Source organism: Agelaius phoeniceus, chromosome 16 (genome assembly GCF_051311805.1).
Source record: "Agelaius phoeniceus isolate bAgePho1 chromosome 16, bAgePho1.hap1, whole genome shotgun sequence".
Lineage (NCBI taxonomy): Eukaryota > Metazoa > Chordata > Aves > Passeriformes > Icteridae > Agelaius > Agelaius phoeniceus.
This window is the reverse complement of record NC_135280.1, coordinates 13651830-13668478: the sequence shown is the minus strand read 5'-3', so window position 1 is coordinate 13668478 and position 16649 is coordinate 13651830. Positions and strand designations below refer to the sequence as shown.

General features: G+C 49.0%; 1 protein-coding gene and 1 long non-coding RNA gene across 11 annotated transcripts in view; one reads left to right on the top strand and one right to left on the bottom strand.

Annotated features, from left to right (window-relative positions):
- The window catches only part of NPRL3 (NPR3 like, GATOR1 complex subunit), a 43754-nt gene that overhangs the window by 23583 nt on the left and 3522 nt on the right, over window positions 1–16649 (top strand). For 8 of the 10 annotated variants that reach the window (XM_077187059.1, XM_054643743.2, XM_054643742.2 and 5 more), the window contains 5 exons: window positions 1234–1390; window positions 3633–3739; window positions 4874–5003; window positions 12872–13061; window positions 14197–14389. In XM_077187059.1, coding sequence (XP_077043174.1) covers window positions 1234–1390; window positions 3633–3739; window positions 4874–5003; window positions 12872–13061; window positions 14197–14389 — 777 coding nt within the window. Of the gene's footprint in view, window positions 1–1233; window positions 1391–3632; window positions 3740–4873; window positions 5004–5454; window positions 5588–12871; window positions 13062–14196; window positions 14390–16649 lie in introns of those variants that run through there. The other 2 variants (XM_077187062.1, XM_077187060.1) reach the window with 2 other exon arrangements.
- LOC143695377 (uncharacterized) lies at window positions 379–11241 on the bottom strand. The gene is made up of 3 exons (XR_013184512.1): window positions 10998–11241; window positions 8932–9052; window positions 379–1067 (listed from the first exon to the last, which is right to left on the bottom strand). It is a non-coding gene; the product is annotated as an uncharacterized LOC143695377 (long non-coding RNA).

The window sequence follows — 16649 nt, the reverse complement described above, 5'->3', positions numbered from 1 at the left end:
AAGTCCAACCTGTGCCCTCACACCTCACCCAGACTGTAGCACCAAGTGCCATGTCCAGGCTTTTTTTAAACACACCCAGAGATGGTGATTCTACCACCTCCCTGGGAAGAGCATTCCAGTCCTTTATTATTCTTTCAGTGAAAAATTTCTTCCTAATATCCAACCTGTCTCTTCCCTGCTGTAGCTTGAGACTGTGCCCTCTGGTTCTGTCAGTGCTGCCCGGTGGGAGAGACCAACCCCACCTGTCCTCAGCCTCCCTTCAGGAATTGTAGAGAGCAATGAGGTCACCCCTGAGCCTCCTCTTCTCCAGGCTGAACAGCCCCAGCTCCCTCAGGGGCTCCTCACAGGGTTTGTGTTCCCAGCCCCTCTCCAGCCCCCTCTGGATGTGCTCAGTGTCCCAAGGTCCTTCCCAAGCTGAGGGCCCAGAGCTGGGCACAGCTCTCAGGGTGTGCCCTCAGCAGTGCTGAGCACAGGGGCAGAATGAGCTCCCTGCTCCTGCTGGCCTCACCATTCCTGACCCAGGCCAGGAGCCATTGGCCTTCTTGGCCCCCAGGGCACTCTGCTGGCTCATGTCCAGCTGCTGTCAACCAGCACCCCCAGGTCCTTTCTGCCTGAGCACTGTCCAGCCACACTGTCCCCAGGTTGTCCCTGGAGCTGCTGCTGTGGCTCTGTGGGGCTGCTGGATTCATGGTGGTTGGAAGCCACAGCCTTGGTGTTCTCTTTAGGTGGTTGTACTGAGGGGATGCTGCAGAAGTGGCCTGCACTGTTTGCAGCCAGGAATTATGTGTTCATTTTAATCTGTTGGCCCAGAAGTAATTCTGCTTTTGGAGGAAAGAGAGCCCAGGTCCTGTGATACCTTATTTCCTGTGTTTGCTTACCTGCAAAAGTAATTAACTTCTGCTTTCTTCCTTTCTTCTACTCCATTCTGTATTTCAGTATTGCAGATGAGCAGTTTTCAGACTTGTTCTCAATTGTGTGCCAATGCAGTGCAGTCTTTTTTCCTTTGTCACTGGGGTATCCAGTTACCATATAACCCTCTGTCTCCTTTTCACAGGGAGCCTCTTATGCTGTAACATAAAAATAAGCTGATTTTGAACCCAGTTAGAGCAAAAGGATGATATTAGAAATTCTTTTTTTACCATTACATTGACCCCAGGTATCATGGTGTAGAAATAACAAAGCCTTCAGGAAAAGCTGCAGTTTACTGTGCAAATGTATTCTATTTTTCTGCAGGCCTTACCATGCCTTATTACTTTTAAATGATGAGAAGTCATTGCTTAATGAGCTCCCGTTGGACTGCTCTCCTGCCCTGGTGAGAGTAATTAAAACTACCTCTGCTGTGAAGAATTTGCAGCAACTGGCTCAAGATGCTGACTTGGCATTGCTGCAGGTATGGGGAGCTGTCAGCAGCTGCTGAGAGCTTTTTAAATCACGAGGTGTTTTCTCCTGTGTGCCCCTGGGCTCGTGTGGGGCTGGAGCATGGCAGCTCCTGGTGTGAGCAGAGAGCAGGGAGAAGGTGCCAGCCCTGGAGCCTGGGGAGAGGCTGGAGAAACAAAGGGCAGGGGTGCAGGGACAGTGCTGGGCAGCCCTGCAGCCACATCCTGTCTCAGATGGGAGTCCCCATCCTGGGGGTCTCCAGTCCCCATCCTGGGGGTCTCCAGTCCCCATCCCAGGGCTCTCTGGTCCCCATCCCCAGGTGTCTCTGGTCCCCATTCCCAGGGCTCTCTGGTTTCCATCCCCAGGGCTCTCTGGTCCCCATTCCCAGGGCTCTCTGGTCCCCATCCCAGGTGTCTCTGGTCCCCATCCCCAGGGCTCTCTAGTCCCTATTCCAGGTGTCTCTAGTCCCCATCCCAGGGGTGTCTGGTCCCCATCCCCAGGGCTCTCTAGTCCCTATTCCAGGTGTCTCTAGTCCCCATCCCAGGGGTGTCTGGTCCCCATCCCCAGGGCTCTCTGGTCCCCATCCCCAGGTGTCTCTGGTCCCCATCCCAAGTGTCTCTGGTCCCCATCCTGGGGCTCTCTAGTCCCCATCCCAGGGGTGTCTGGTCCCCATCCCAGGGCTCTCTGGTCCTCACCACTGCTCAGGACAAGTCCATTAAAACAGGCTGATGAAAAACTTCTCTTCAAATTGTGAGCACCTCATTGTGAGGGCTGCCTCCCACAGCCTCTCTGGTCCAGCACCTGACCAGCATCAGAGTGAAACCTTTCCCCTTATCTAAGGGGAATTTCCCATTGTTCTCCTTATGTGTGTTGCCTCAGGACCTGTCCCTGTGTCCCTCTGAGGGCAGTGGCTCTGTCTGCTCTGTGTCTCCTGTTTGGTAGTTAAAACCAGAGCAGGTTGTACTCCTGACTGACACCACAGTGGCCTCTCTTGGTCCTGTTCAGTGATGTCTACATGCAAATGAAGCACCCAAAATGCAGGTGCAGGTTTACAGCTGCTGTGGCCAAATACCCCTGGAGCTGCCAAGATCTTTTCTACCAAAGGCTTGTGAATGCCTGTACAAACCTTCCCATCCATTTCCCTTAATCCATTAGTGCACAGACTTGGCAGTCATGGGAAGAAGATTTATTTTAGGCTTGGGCACAGATTTGGAGCCAGTCTCCCCAAGCCAGCAGCTCTTTCCAAATGCCCTTCCAGTAGTGACAACCAGCTCTCAAATCTGAACTGCTGAAGGTGATGTGATGAGCCCTTGGAAAGGGAAGTTTGTGCCAGTGGAGCGATGAGACTCTGGCTCTCACATGAGTTGTGAGGCCACTGAGAGACCCCTGTGGACGACTGTGATCATTTGGGATGATTACATGAGATGATCCCAGTGAGGGAAGGGCTGCTCCAGGCTCCTAAGGGTCGATCCAGACCCAGGGACACAACCTGTGCTCTGTGTGACAGGGGAAACACAGCTCATCATCACATGTTCTCCTGGTCATAGGGCAGGGCCTTCTCCTGTTCCAAGGGAAAGGTCCTGCTTTGTAATAAAACTCCAGGTCTGCCTGCAGTGCTCTGTGGTGTTACTTGGCTATGGGATGAACTCTGGAAATTCCCTACTGCTTCTGTAGTTTTGTTCTCCACAAAAAAGCACAGTTAAATGCATCTAATGATACAGGCTGGATTTTATGTCTTGTAGACACTATTTATGTGGCTTTTCCAGAGCCATTAGCAACCACTGACTTGTTTAACACATTAAAATACTTTATGTAGCTCATTACTGAAATACCTCTGTGCAGTAAAAAGGCAGTGTTGGTTTCCTTTATGTTTTTGTCATAGTAGGAGCTGATTCTTTTGTTTTATTTTTCATGTATAACAATGCATTTTGTGCATAAAGAGAAATAGTTTTTGGGGGGCATGAAAATAAACTTAACTTGTATTGATACAGTTTGGAGGAATTCCTTTGAGGCAGGAAATACTAAGTTGCTTAGAAATGTGAAGCGAATCTCTGGAAATTCATAACCTTGTCAAATGCTTTTTGATCTGCCACATGTTATAGTAAACCATGAATTTATTCTGAAGGCTGGGTGAAAGGATGGAACATTTTTCTTTCATTTCAACTCAAATAAGACTTTTTTGTTGTATGCAACACTTGCTGAGAGTTTGTATATTGATTTTGCTCCCCTAATTTTTCCCTGTTTTCTCCATACAGGTTTTCCAGCTTGCAGCACATCTTGTTTACTGGGGCAAAGCAATTATTATTTATCCTCTTTGTGAAAACAATGTCTACATGCTTTCTCCAAATGCCAGTGTCTGCCTGTAAGTAGAAGGAAAATGTGTTGGTGGCAGCCCAGGGCTGAGGAGTGCAGATGCACTTTCCTTCCCTGACTGATACAGAGTGGGATCTTTCTTCATGAATTGGTTGAGACTGTGCAACACAAACCATTACATGAGCCTGGACTTGCACAGCCAGTGTGGGCAGGGAGGAGCAGCAGAGCAGATCAATATTCCTCTGTGGTGCTGGAAGCAATATTTACCCTGTGGAGCTGCTGTCAGTATTTTTAGTAGTCCTGCTCACTGAATGTCCAATATGGGAACATTTACAAACCAAAATACTTTATGATTAAGTTAAAGGAGTGGTTTATAGGGCTCTCTGACATGAATCAAAAGTAGGAAAAGTTGCCATTGTGTTGTTTCACATGTTGCCATTCCATGCTGTGTGCCTTGTCACAGACAGAAGGCACCATGGCCATTTGGAGAGAGGCAGAGCCACTGCAAGGAAGATGTGGAGGCAGGGGTGGGTATTTTTGCTCTGCTGAAGATTGGCAACCCTTCCTCTGTTGGATTTTGAGATGCTTTTAGACTCTGTGTTGGAACTCAGTTATAGGAAAATTGTTTTAAATCAAAACTTTGGTGATGGAAGTATAAAAATAGGGCTGGAAGGGACCTTGAGGTCATTCAGCAACAACTGTGCCTGTGTCAAATATGGCAGTGCTGTTCCTGAAGACCTTTGGAGATGGAAATGCTAAGACAGACAGCTTTCCTGATATTTAACTTGTCTATCCTTCACTTCAGTCATATTTCTTGACCTGTCAGCACAGGGAGGGGGCACAGCCACATCTGCAGCTGCAGTTGGCACATTCAGAGGTCGAGTGTGTATCCTGCCCAGCCCTGCCCAAGCTCTGTCCCTTTCACCAGAGGCTGCACAGGTCTGGAATTTTATCCCTTTCATTTTTCTCCTCTGGATTCCCTTCATGCCTTGAATGTAAGGCTGAGGTGAAAGTGCATGAGCTCCTGGCTGCCTTCTGCAGGACACAACATGCCATCAGCTATGCTTGGGGTTTTCTGGATCACAGGCAATATTACCCTGGGGAATTGGCACTTCTGCAATGGGATCCCAGTTACCCTGACAGCACTGCAGAGCTGATCTGTGCCTTTGCCTCTCTGCTGCAGGTACTCTCCCCTGGCAGATGCCTTCTCCTGTCAGTTCCGGGGTCACAACCTGCCCTCCATGCTGGCCAAGTTCTCCCTCCCGGTGTCCCTGGCCGAGTTCAAGAACCCGCTGGCACCACCCATGCAAGAGGTGAGCTGGGGACTGAGCTGGGGACTGCCCTGGGCACTGCTGGGCACTGCCCTGGGCTCCTTGGGCACTGCTGGGCACTACTGGGCACTGCCCTGAGCTCCTTGGGCACTGCTGGGCAGTGCCCAGGGCTCCTTGTTCTGCTGCTCCTGGAGCACTGCTGGGCACTGCCCTGGGCTCCTTGGGCACTGCTGGGCACTGCCCTGGGCTCCTTGGGCACTGCTGGGCACTGCCCTGGGCTCCTTGTTCTGCTGCTCCTGGAGCACTGCTGGGCAGTGCCCAGGGCTCCTTGTTCTGCTGCCCACAGGGATGCTGCTGCTCCTGGAGCACTGCCCTGGGCTCCTTGGGCACTGCTGGGCACTGCCCTGGGCTCCTTGGGCACTGCTGGGCACTGCCCAGGGCTCCTTGGGCACTGCTGGGCACTGCCCAGGGCTCCTTGTCCTGCTGCCCACAGGGATGGTGTTGCTCCTGGAGCACTGGCTCAGGAACCTGCTGTTGCACATTTACAAGTTCCCAGTTGCTGTGTTTCCAGCTTTATGATTTGTTGTTTCATGTCCTGGTGCCAAAAAGCTGTGGGGATGTTCAAGGTGAGAGGATGCTCTGTGCTGGAAAAGCACAGTCCTAAAAGAAATATTAGAATGCTTCTTTTCATGGTGTGATAACTGAAACCCCATTTGGTCTGTCCCAAGCTGTTACCAGTTGGTAGGGCTGAATTAAGTTTGTGGATTCCTCACAATCACATTTGATTTCATTCTATTCCATCTGCTCCAAGCTCACAATCTGTTTTTAAAAGCAATCTGTCTGTTCACTTGGTTTTGCTGTAAAAGTGGAATTGTTAAAAGGCTTTTGGAGGAAGTAGGCTCAGCATGGGGTCAGCAGAAGTCCATGTGTCACTGCATTAGCTTCTGAAAGCAAAGAACTGTGTTAATAAAATATGGATTTGGGATTTGTGAGCTGTTTTGCTTGTGCATCGATCATGGCTTGTGGCGTTTCTGGGAACTGGTGGAACACAGGAAGGAGCTCAATAATGTGAGGTCTCCTGGCTGACTCTGCTCTGTTCCCAGATGGAGGAGCCTGGACTGAGGCTGTGCCTCAGTGTGGCTGAGGAAGCACAGGCAGAGTTCTTTGGCTGCCTTCTCCTGGTGTTTGTTGCTGGCCTTCAGACTTGGGTGCCCTGGTGGCTCCATGGCTTTAGCCCCTGCTCAGATATAGAGATTATCATCACCTGTGCACTCCAGCACAGCTGGGAGGGAAGAATTGGCTGTAATTACAGGTTCACAGAGATGATGATCAGAGATAAAAATAAGTAATGATGTAAGTCTAATTCCAGTAGCATGTACTGGTCAGCTGCAACCTTGGGAGGCAGGGGAAGAGCAGGACTCCACTCTAGTTACAGACAAATAAGTATCCTGAAAATTGAAGCTGAAGTCATAGCATTAATTTTATTATAGCTGCAGTAGCTTCAGGAGACATTCTCAGTAATCCTTTTAAAATTAATTACTTGCCTTAATACTTCTCCTTCAATAGTTCTGGTTGTTCTCAGACGCCCTACTTTTGTTTAAAATACATAAATAAGTGTCTGTCACTTACTGCTGCAGTTATGCCTTGAAACAAGGGTGCAGTAAATGCTTACCAGAGCTGATGGAGTGCTCAAGTGTTTTTTAGAGTGTGTACCTTCCCCCTGCTGCTCACCTGTGTGTGGTGGGGTCCTAAGGATCACCAGCACAGCTTTCATCCTCCTTTCAGCCTTATTGGAAGGGTGGAGGATGATGCTGGGAAAAGTTGTGGCTTTTTGATAAAGCAAAGTGTGGCAGTTCTTAGGGGAGTTTAGATTAGAGCAAGTTTTTATGTACAGTCAGTACATTTTCTTCTACTCTGATTTACCTATGTAGGATTTCTTGTGTTATTTTTTCATTTTTCAGTCTTTTAAGAGACGTGACTCCAATCCTTGCCCTGAAGTGCTCAGGCTCCAGTTGTAATTACAAAAGATCTAATCAATACAGCAATTAATCTAATGAAATGTGGGTGGGTTTTTGTTCCACTGTGCTGTGATAAAAGATGTTGTACTCTGAACTGTAAATATTGTCAAAATGTACTCACTTTGCCTTTGAAAAAAAATAGCAAAGGTGGGACTTCCCTCTGTAGTTTTGTTCTTTGTGTGCACAGGAGGGGATGTGAGGTTTTTTAGCTTTAAAGATTTCCAGTGGTTTTCTGTTATCTCATGCTTTTCATCAGGCTGAGGGCACTGTTTGTGCTCCTGAAGGTCACTGTGCTGAGGGGCAGTGCTGTGGCAGGGGGTGAACCTCAGAAACTGCTGTGGCCTCGTGGCATCCATGGCATCCATCCCATTTGATTCTTCTCTTAAGCATGGGATTGGCTCCCTGCTTTTGGGATGGGTAAAGAATACAGAAGGCATTAATAAAGCCCTCCATAGGAAATAGGAGAGCTCTCAGAGCCCTTCCTGTTTTTATACAAAAATATTGCTTGATTTGAAAGGGGACAAAGTTATTTTTGTTCAATTACCATTACATGAGTGGAATTCCTCTCTTCCTTTGGGTAGATGAAAAAAAGTGACACTCATTTTTCTACTTGGTGTGCTGTGGTATTTTTGGGCTGGTAGGAGATGTGAACAACCTGATGAAGGACAGGGCTGCCTTGGGAGTGCATGGCTGTGTGCTGCTGTTGCTGTCTGCCTGTCAGGTAGGTGGGAGGTGTCAGGTGAGAGGTGTGTGCCAGGCCTGCCAGTGCTCTCAGTGTGCCCTGTGCCACAGACTGGAAGTCTTGGTTGTGTCATCCTGATCTCTTTTCTTGCCTGAGGTGAGGAGCAGTTATTGCAGTGGAACCCAGGTCAGTGTGCACCTGTTAGTTGAGGTTTTGGTATCCTTGCAGTGCTTCCTGCTGCTTCCCTTTCTCTGTGTTTCCCTTGGATTCCCTGGGACAGCAGCAGGGTGAGGATGAGCCCATGCCCCCAGCTCAGCTGACCTCAAGAGATCTCGGTGCTGTTGAGCTGAGGCCCTGCTCTTCCTTCCCCCTCCCAGGTGTGTGCACATGTGAGCCTTCCTCCCTTCCCTCTTCCCTTTCCTAGAGCTCTGGCCTCTGTTCATTTAACCTGTTCCAGCTGCAGAAGGGTTCTGCCAGGTGAGCAGGTGGAATTCACCTGGGCACATCCAGTGAGCTGCAGGGCTGGCACAGAGGGAGGGAGGTGATTTCTGCAGAGCTGTGCAGCTGGGGGGTGAGGGAAGCAGAAGCTGTTCTCCTCATTTCACAGGGAGTTGTCCCTTAGCTCCATTGTGACTTTGTCACCAGGCCTTGCTGCAGTGCCTGGGTTTGTCCTGGATCTCAGCAGGGTGCAGCCACAGGGTGGGGAGATGTGTGAGCTCACACCAAAGGGAACTCACCTTGCCTTGTGGTGTTTTTGCTGGAAGAGGAGCACTTTGCATCTCCCCTGCCCTGAGCCCAAAGAAGCTGTCCTTGTTCTGCTGCCTGTGGCTGTGGGCTCGTGCCCCTGTGCTCTCCTCCTCCTGTGAGTGTCACAGCCTTGCTGTGAGTGCAGGGCACGCTGGGCTGCAGCTCTGGGGCTGCTCACTGGGCTCTGCACCCCTTCCAAACCTCCTGGGAAAGCACAGGAGCACCTGGTGACCCAAAGCCTTCAGGTCAGCACTGTTCACTGGCAGGATCTGTCCCAGGCACTGCTGCTGCTGCAGGGGGAGGCTTTGACCTGCTGTTCAGGATAAGGATTTCTTTATCCAGCATCAAATTTCTTTACCCAGCTACTGTGCACAAGGTGCTTTGCAAACCAAGAGTTAGGGATGATGATTGTGGCTTCCCCTCCTCTGCACTGTAACCTCAGCCAATTTATCTGCTTCAGAAGCTGCAACACCTCTGTGCCCTGCCTTGAACAAACATGGACTAGCAGGAGGGATCTTCTCACCTGTAAGGAGTGTTCCCAGGTGAATTAGGCATCCCATTTCCTTCCTGCATCTCCTTTATCATAATGCACATTGTCATTATTGTTGTGGTTCTTTTATTCTCCCTTGATGGGATGTCGATAACTGCAGGAAAAAAAACCAAACCCAACAGATGGGAAAGCAAAGACAGCTGCTGCTGAACAAAATCTGTTTAACTTTTCACTTTTGTCTCAGTCAGTCTGGGAGTCAGGCACAGGGAGATGAGGCCTCTGCCTTGTGCTTGCTGCAAACATGTCAAGCTTTGTGCAGGGCTGATGGAAAATGAGGCAGGAAAATGTGTCAGGGGATGGAGTGGGAGGGGAGCTGAGTTGCCTGCACACCCTGAATGGGCAGCTGTGTCTTCAGGGAGCCATGCTGCACGTGGGGCTGCTGTGCTGCGAGACATCAGGCAGCTTTTTTGCCAGAAGTAGGGAAGTGGGATTAAGATGGGTATAAAAGCAGGGGTTTAGCACAGTAAGTTAAAAGAATATCTCATGCTAGGCCTGAATGGAGGGAATGGTTAAACTGAGAATTCACAGCTGTTAACTAATGATTAAAATGGCAATATTAGACAGTAAATGTTTCATCCTGCATCAGGAGGAGTTTGCAGAGTCTGTTTCCTGTAAAACAGGGAGAAGTTTTCATAGCTTATGTGTTTTCCATGAAACAGCATGGTTTGAATGCTAAAGGAAGGTAATACATTTCAGCAAACATCCCTGCACCCCAGTGGCTTTGAAGGTGTCATCATCCTGAGCCAAGGCAGCCCTCAGTTCTCCAGTCAGACCTTGAAGAGGATTTGTATCAAATAACTGGATAATCCAGGCTGGAGAAAAGGGGCTTGTGTGCTTCAGTAGGCAAAACAAGCTGTATTTTCACTGTCTCCTCACATGGTGAGAAACAAACTGGGATTTAGTGCTTCTAGGCTGCTGTTTTCCCTTCCCTTTCCTGAACCTGTTGCTGCTCCCAGTTACCCATAATTTTTTAGGCCTGGGAAAGAAAACAGCCTTGAAAAATCCTTGCAGGAAATGTAACACATTTCTCAAGAGTTTTACAAATGGCCCCAGAGAATAAGGAATGCTGGATCTTGTTCCTCCAAGACTTGGGGCTGAGCTTTCCTCTGGCCATCCTGAAGTGCCCAGCTGGGCTGATGTGCAGTGCTGTGTTTTTGGAAGCCAGTGAGCACAGAGCAGGGCATTGTACCAGAGCCTTGCATGACAGCACCCTGGCACTGCTCTGGGAATGGCCTGGGCTGCTCTGTGCCAGCAGGAACAGGCCAGATGTGGCTGCTGCAGCAGACAGGACCCCCTCTGAGCAGGCTGGAAAGAGGCAGCACGGGCAGACAGGAAGCATGAAAGGAACATGGATAAAATTTAGATTGAATTGGTAGTTAAATTAAGCAACAGAAAATGTTTCACTTTATATTTCCATCACAGTCCTGGTGTTTCAGCCAAAAAAGGCTGGCTCTGGTTCCTGCTGTGCCAGAGCATGACTGAGGCAAGCAGTCCTGGGATGAAGTACAGCCCTGCCTGGAAAGCTGCTCCCAGCCCACGTGGCTTCAGCAAGGAGCCCAGCTCTAAGGAAGTGCCCTGAGAGCAGGCACAGGGAGAACCCTGGCCCTGTGGGGAGGAGCAGCATTTCAGGCAGCACAGCACACATGGTGCAGAGAAACCTCTGCTCCTGCAGCCCTGGGTGAGCTCCATGGCAGCTTGGGAGCAGCAGATGGACAATGGGTGGAAAGGCAGTGCTGGTGTCCAGAAACACAGACAGCAGAATGTGTGTGCAAAGCCTCTGCTAGAGCTGATCTGGGAAACACCTCTGCCTTTGGTAAGAAATGGGTCTAACCCTGGAGGAAGTGGGAATGGTGTGAGGCACTTGCAGTGCTGGCACAAAGCTCATCACATGGGCAGGGGCCAGTGCACGATGCTGCAGCACTTGGGCTTTTGCTAGGACTGGGTTTTCAGAGGTACCAAATTCCTGCTGAAGTTTGGCTTGTACAGAAAAATGTCAGGGATCATCAGTCTCTGGTCTAGGGATGATTGCTCAAGTTTACCTCAGGGTGGAAGAAGTTTCCTCTGGTTCTCAGGGTAGCCCCAGATCTCCAGCTCTCCCTCCCAGAGATGGCACAAAGGTGTTTGGCTGGGGCTGTTTGCACAAGGTTGTGGCTGTAAAGCTGTAACACCACTGCTGCCTGGCTTCTTGTTCCACTGGGCCATAGCTGCTGGCTCAGGGTGGCTTTCCAGGTATTTCCATGAGGGTATGGAGGTGATGGTGCACGTGCAGGATGAGATTCTCCATGCACAAGAAATTGGCCATTTTTGTAATTCATGGAACCACCAGAGTGCCCAGGGGAGGCTGGTCTGGGTCAGGCCCTACCCACTGCTCTGTAGACAGGTAGAGCCTGTCTTCCTGCCTCCTTGGATTTTTCCAGGGTTGTTTTGTGCTCTGAAACGTGCAGACCTCTTTCATTTGCTAATCAGACATTGCTGCGTGCCAACAGGTTGGAAATTGAAGTAAAATAAATGAGCCATCTTTCCATCCAGACCTGCATCTGGAAGGAAGGATTTCAGCAACATAATTGCTGGAGTAAACCTCACTCTTCCAGGCTGGCTTCAGATGTTAGCAAAGCATTATGTCTTTGGTGTCTTTTGCCAACCTTCCTCTTCTGTAGATTTTCTGTTAAACATGTAAAATTAATTATGGCTTTTCCAAAAAATAGATGTTTGAAGGCGATCCCAGATAAAAAGTTTTAAGATTAAAATCCACTGAGCCCCCAGAAGTGGTAACCTCTGAAAAGACAGGGTGTGGGTCTGTCTGCAAACAGAGAGGTTTCTTTTGAGATTTGATAGCAGAGGAGGAACTGAGAATTACCAGATTTATGGAAAAAGGAAAATTATGTGGGCTGATGAACTTGGGTTTGGGGCTTTTATTGGGATTTGGCGGGGTACCCTGATGATTAATGCAGCAGGGAGAGCTTCCTTCTGAGCCTGAGCTCATGCTGCATGTGTTTGTCTCACCAAAACAGTGCTGGTTGCTATGAAATCCCCAAGCAGCCTTGTCAGGGATTGTGTTCTGAGCCCTTTGCTATGAGAGTTGCCTGCAGTGATATGAAAAGGCTTTTCATGCAGGAATCAAGACACAATGATGCATTTTGAAGGCTCCTCCCAGATTTCTGAAAGCAGACCCCCAAACCCTTGTCCCTCTCTCTGCCCATGGTGCAGGTCTCCAGCAGGTGTTGGGCAATGTTTAATGCATCTCATTGCTTTTGAGTCTCTGCCTGCCTGGAAACCCAGGTGCCTTTATTAGCTTGGCCTGTGTAGCAGAGGGAGGTGAAATGAGGGATGGTGACTCTGCATGGAGAGGGGACTCCTGGCAGCTCAGGCTGCTGTCCCCTGCCAGGGCTTGTGCTGCTGCTGCAGTTTCTGTACTGCCCAGCCCTGTCAGGCTCTGATCTCCAGAGCTCTCCCATGGCTAATCAGCAGTTTCCCACCTGACAGCAAAGGGCTCCTGGCCACATCCCCTGGTTGCTTCAGCTCTGCCCCATCACCCTGCCCTCTCTCTGGCTCTCTAGAGGAGCCTGCACTTCAGTCTGACCATGTGGGATTAACCCTTTGGTGATTTATTTTAGTGGCCCTTGTGCAGAACCAGGTCTGGAGCTGAGGGGGGGGCAGGGCAGGCTCCTTCAGGCTGTGCTGGTCAGTGCTGCACAAAGATGTGGATCATGAAAGGCTCCACTGCAGCCTAAGCACCCACAGAGGCTCTGGGTGTGAGGAAGTTTTGTGTCTGGAAAAGACATAAAATAAACTCAGCGTGGGGCTAGAAGCATTTTCCATGTGACTCCTTACTCACTGAGTGTACCCTCTGTGTGTTGTTCTCCTCCTGTATCTCCTTTCCCAGGTGTTTAACCCCTTGTTTGTCCCCCTGCAGACCCAGCTGATCCAGATGGTGATCTGGATGCTGCAGCACCGGCTCCTGATCCAGCTGCACACCTACGTGTGCCTGATGGTGCCCCCGCAGGAGGAGGAGCTCCGAGCCCAGGACGAGGACGTGCCCTTCACTGCCAGGGTTGGGGGACGGAGTTTGAGCACCCCCAATGCTCTCAGCTTTGGCTCCCCAAGTATGAGCACACTTTGCTCTGCTCTTCAGACTCCACCTCACTGCTAGAGCTTCCCTTAGTGCTGCTGAGGCCATCAAGCCTTGGTAGTGAGAATCTCCTCTTGCTGCAGTACTTGCTAATTAGGTCCAGCCTTTCCTAAATTTAGAGCTGGACACTGGTGAAAGTTCTAGGGGCTATTGGGCTTCTTTTTAGAAAGAAGTAATGCTTTGTAATTTGCCAAATTCTCATCTAATGTAAAAGATTTTTATGAGAGGTACTTCTTTGTTTTTAAAAGTAACTTTGTCCTCCCTTGCTGCACTCAGAATTATCCCCTGTGTTCCTCTGGCAGATTTTGGTTTTCAGGCCAGAAAGAAAATGAGAGAATTTGTTCAAGCAGCATTGGTTTCTGTGGGCTGTAGAGCCATTAGAGCCACCTGAGGAGACACAGAGCTGGCTTTGTTCTCACACATGATTGATTTCTGTTTGTATCCCCTCATTTCTTTAATCTCCTCAGTGCCAGTTTTTCAGGGTGATTCCAGGAAAGCATTCTTTCGAGAGGATGAGTCAGATTTAATGCTGAAATCACCAAACTTTCCTGCTTGGGCTGTTCTGAGCAGCCTTCTCAGAACACCACTGGGCTTGGATATGGGGAGAGATGCTCTGTACAACTTTGAGCTTTACAGGAGTCATGAATTAGGGCAGAAATCTTGGAAAGTGAGTCAGATGAGTCTGTGATCTGCTTTTTCTGGCTCCCTCACAAGAGGATATTGCTTCTTGGCCTCTCTGCCTGCTCCCACCTTCTGTGCTGTTAGGCTTTTCATGTTACCACTTCACGGTATTCCAGCACAGCTGTCTGGGAATTCTCTTTTCAAATGTTTTTTATGGACTGTTTATGGTCTCCAGAAATACAGTTTTCCACACAAATTGATGACTCTGTTGAAACATTTGAATTTCCCATTGAGAAAATCGCTGTGTTGTCATATGACTAATTGCAGATTCATGGAGCACTTGGAGAGCCACTTTCTCCTGCTCTCCAGAGAAGAGGGATTAGTTGGAAAGGCTGCACAGAAACAGCCTGAATTGATAAACTTTGCATCCTTATGCTGAGGAATACAAAAATTTCATGTGTATGTGTGTCTCTCTCTTGTCCTGATAGCCAGCAGTGATGACATGACTCTGACAAGCCCTAGCATGGATAACTCCAGTGCTGAGCTGATACCTGGTGGGGACTCACCCCTAAATAAGAGGATGACAGAGAATCTCCTGGCAAGCCTGTTGGAGCACGAGAGGGAAGCCATCCTGAATGTCCCAGCTGCCCAAAATCCAGAGGATCTCCGCATGTTTGCAAGGTCAGCAGGGCAGGATGCAACCATTGTTCCTTATCCTCCTGCTTTATGGAAGGATTGGTGTGGAGTCTGAGCAAATCCTGTTAGCCTGGGCATTTGGAGGAGAAACTCTTTGGGGTTTGCTCCTGGATTTCATCTGTAATACAAACTAATATTGGTGGCACAAGAACACTTGGTAACAAAAGAGTCCTGGGTGTGTGAGGGAGCATCAGGGAGTAGGGCTGGACTTCACTGTCCACACATGGCAGGCACAAAACTGCACAGCCTAAAACACCCATCTCAGCAGGCAAGGCAGAGACCCAGGGATGCTGATGCTGCCATTTTGTGTCCATTGGTATTTCCAAGCCAGCTCTCCTTAATTTTATGGTTTGTAAACTCCATGGAAACATGAGACACAGAGCCAGCCTGAACACTTTTCCAGAGTGTCCCAAGGTGTGTTTAGCAGTGATGAGAGCTCACTGCTTAGCTTAGCTAAGCTAAAGGCATTAGGATGTGTGATCAGTAGCACACATTTTGTTGTTACACATTTGCACTCAACAAAAGCAGGCACTGTGTGGTTCTGCATGTGGTAAAAGCAGAATGACTTCCTAAGCAGCCATCTGGGAAGCAGGGAGGGGGGGGAAATACTTTTTCTTCCAAAGGATTTCAAAACTCAGTGGCATCACTGGAATGCAACTTCCACTGATTTTCATACTTGTGGGGCAGAAAACCACCTGAGGCAAGGACTGCAGCTGTTCTGTATTTTGGATTCAGTTGGTGATTCTCTGAAAACCTGGTTCTTGCCCTAGGATGGATACAGGGAGGTAGTCCAGGGAAATTGTAATAGCAGGAAGATGCTTTCCTGTCTATGGCAGAATACAGCTGAGGGACTTTGACAGAGCTCTCAAAACTTGTGGGTAGTTACTGCTCTCTGAATTATTTGTGTCCTTCATCTTCTGCAACTCTTCAGAGATTATGCTCTGACTGGGAGGCAACATTGGCCACTTGAGAACTCTGAAGTGTTTTTCTCTTTATTACCAGCAAAGTCATTACAAAACCACTGAGGAAGCAAAGTAACAACAAAATCATATTTAATATCTTAAGACAGAATTTGTGGGGGACTCCTTGGACCAGTTCAGGGGCGATGCAGATTCTTATGCCTGTTATCCTAGTGAGAGGAAAGGATGTGGTGATTGCTCCCCTCTCATACCCTCAGCTGGGTAAAAGAGCCATTTGGAAGCTTGGGAATTGCAGATGCAAGAAATGACTGATTTGATTTCTTTGTGAAACCAGCTGAGTGTTGTTTGTTGTGCAGTTTGCTGCTGCCCCAGGTTCTTTTGCAAATCCCCAGGCCTTACCAGGTCAGAATTTCCAGTCTACTACAGATTGAATTGACAAGTGCAGAGAGCTCTGAGGCAAGATTGAGGGACAAACAGATTAAACAGTAAATAAACAATAAACAGATGGGTCCTGTGGGCAGATGCTGCAGTGCACATGTAGGAATGTTCATGCCAGACCCTCTTGGTTTTACACACCACAACTTGTAGGTGTATTTTCCTCTGTTTTTGTGTCATAACCATCAGAGATGAGTGAGTAAATCTGTTGCTCTCAATGAAAGAGAAAAAGCCATGGTGAAGCTGCCTGCAGGAGCTGATCTCCCTCATTACCCTCATGCAGGTACTGCTCCAGCCCTGCCAGCAGCTCTGCTCTCACAGCTGCCTCAGAGCAAAGTGCTGGAAATGCACAGCTGGTGCCCCAAATATCCTGTGGTGTTTGCCCTTCCCAGGATGCTGTGTGTGCACACAGAGGGATGGGCTATTTCCAGCACAGCAATAAAGCTCAGCCTGGCACATTCTCCTGTGCTGGTGCCTCTGAGTGCCTGTCCCTTGTTACACAGACAGCCCAGAGTGCTGGTGCCTGGCCAGGGCCCTGCATAGCCCATGTTTGAAGGCAGAAGCCTTAAGGGGAAATAAGGAATTACTAAAGCTTGGCTCCAGCATTGGCTGTATTAACCCTCCTAACATGGAATGGGAATTTAAATCCAAGTTCTTTCCTAAGCTGCAGTTACAGGAGGGCTGGCATGTCCATCCAGGAGAAGGAGACAAGTTCTTTTTGAGCTAGATCCTCAGTACTGTACACCAAGCCTTCCTCACTGCACATTAGCAGTGCTTTTGAAGGCTGGATAAGCTGGAGGCTTCACTCATGGCTTCTCTCCCAAGCCATGGGTGTGGAGCTGCTTTCAGGGTTTATTTGTTTTGCTCTGAGATTGGGGGGTGAGATCCTT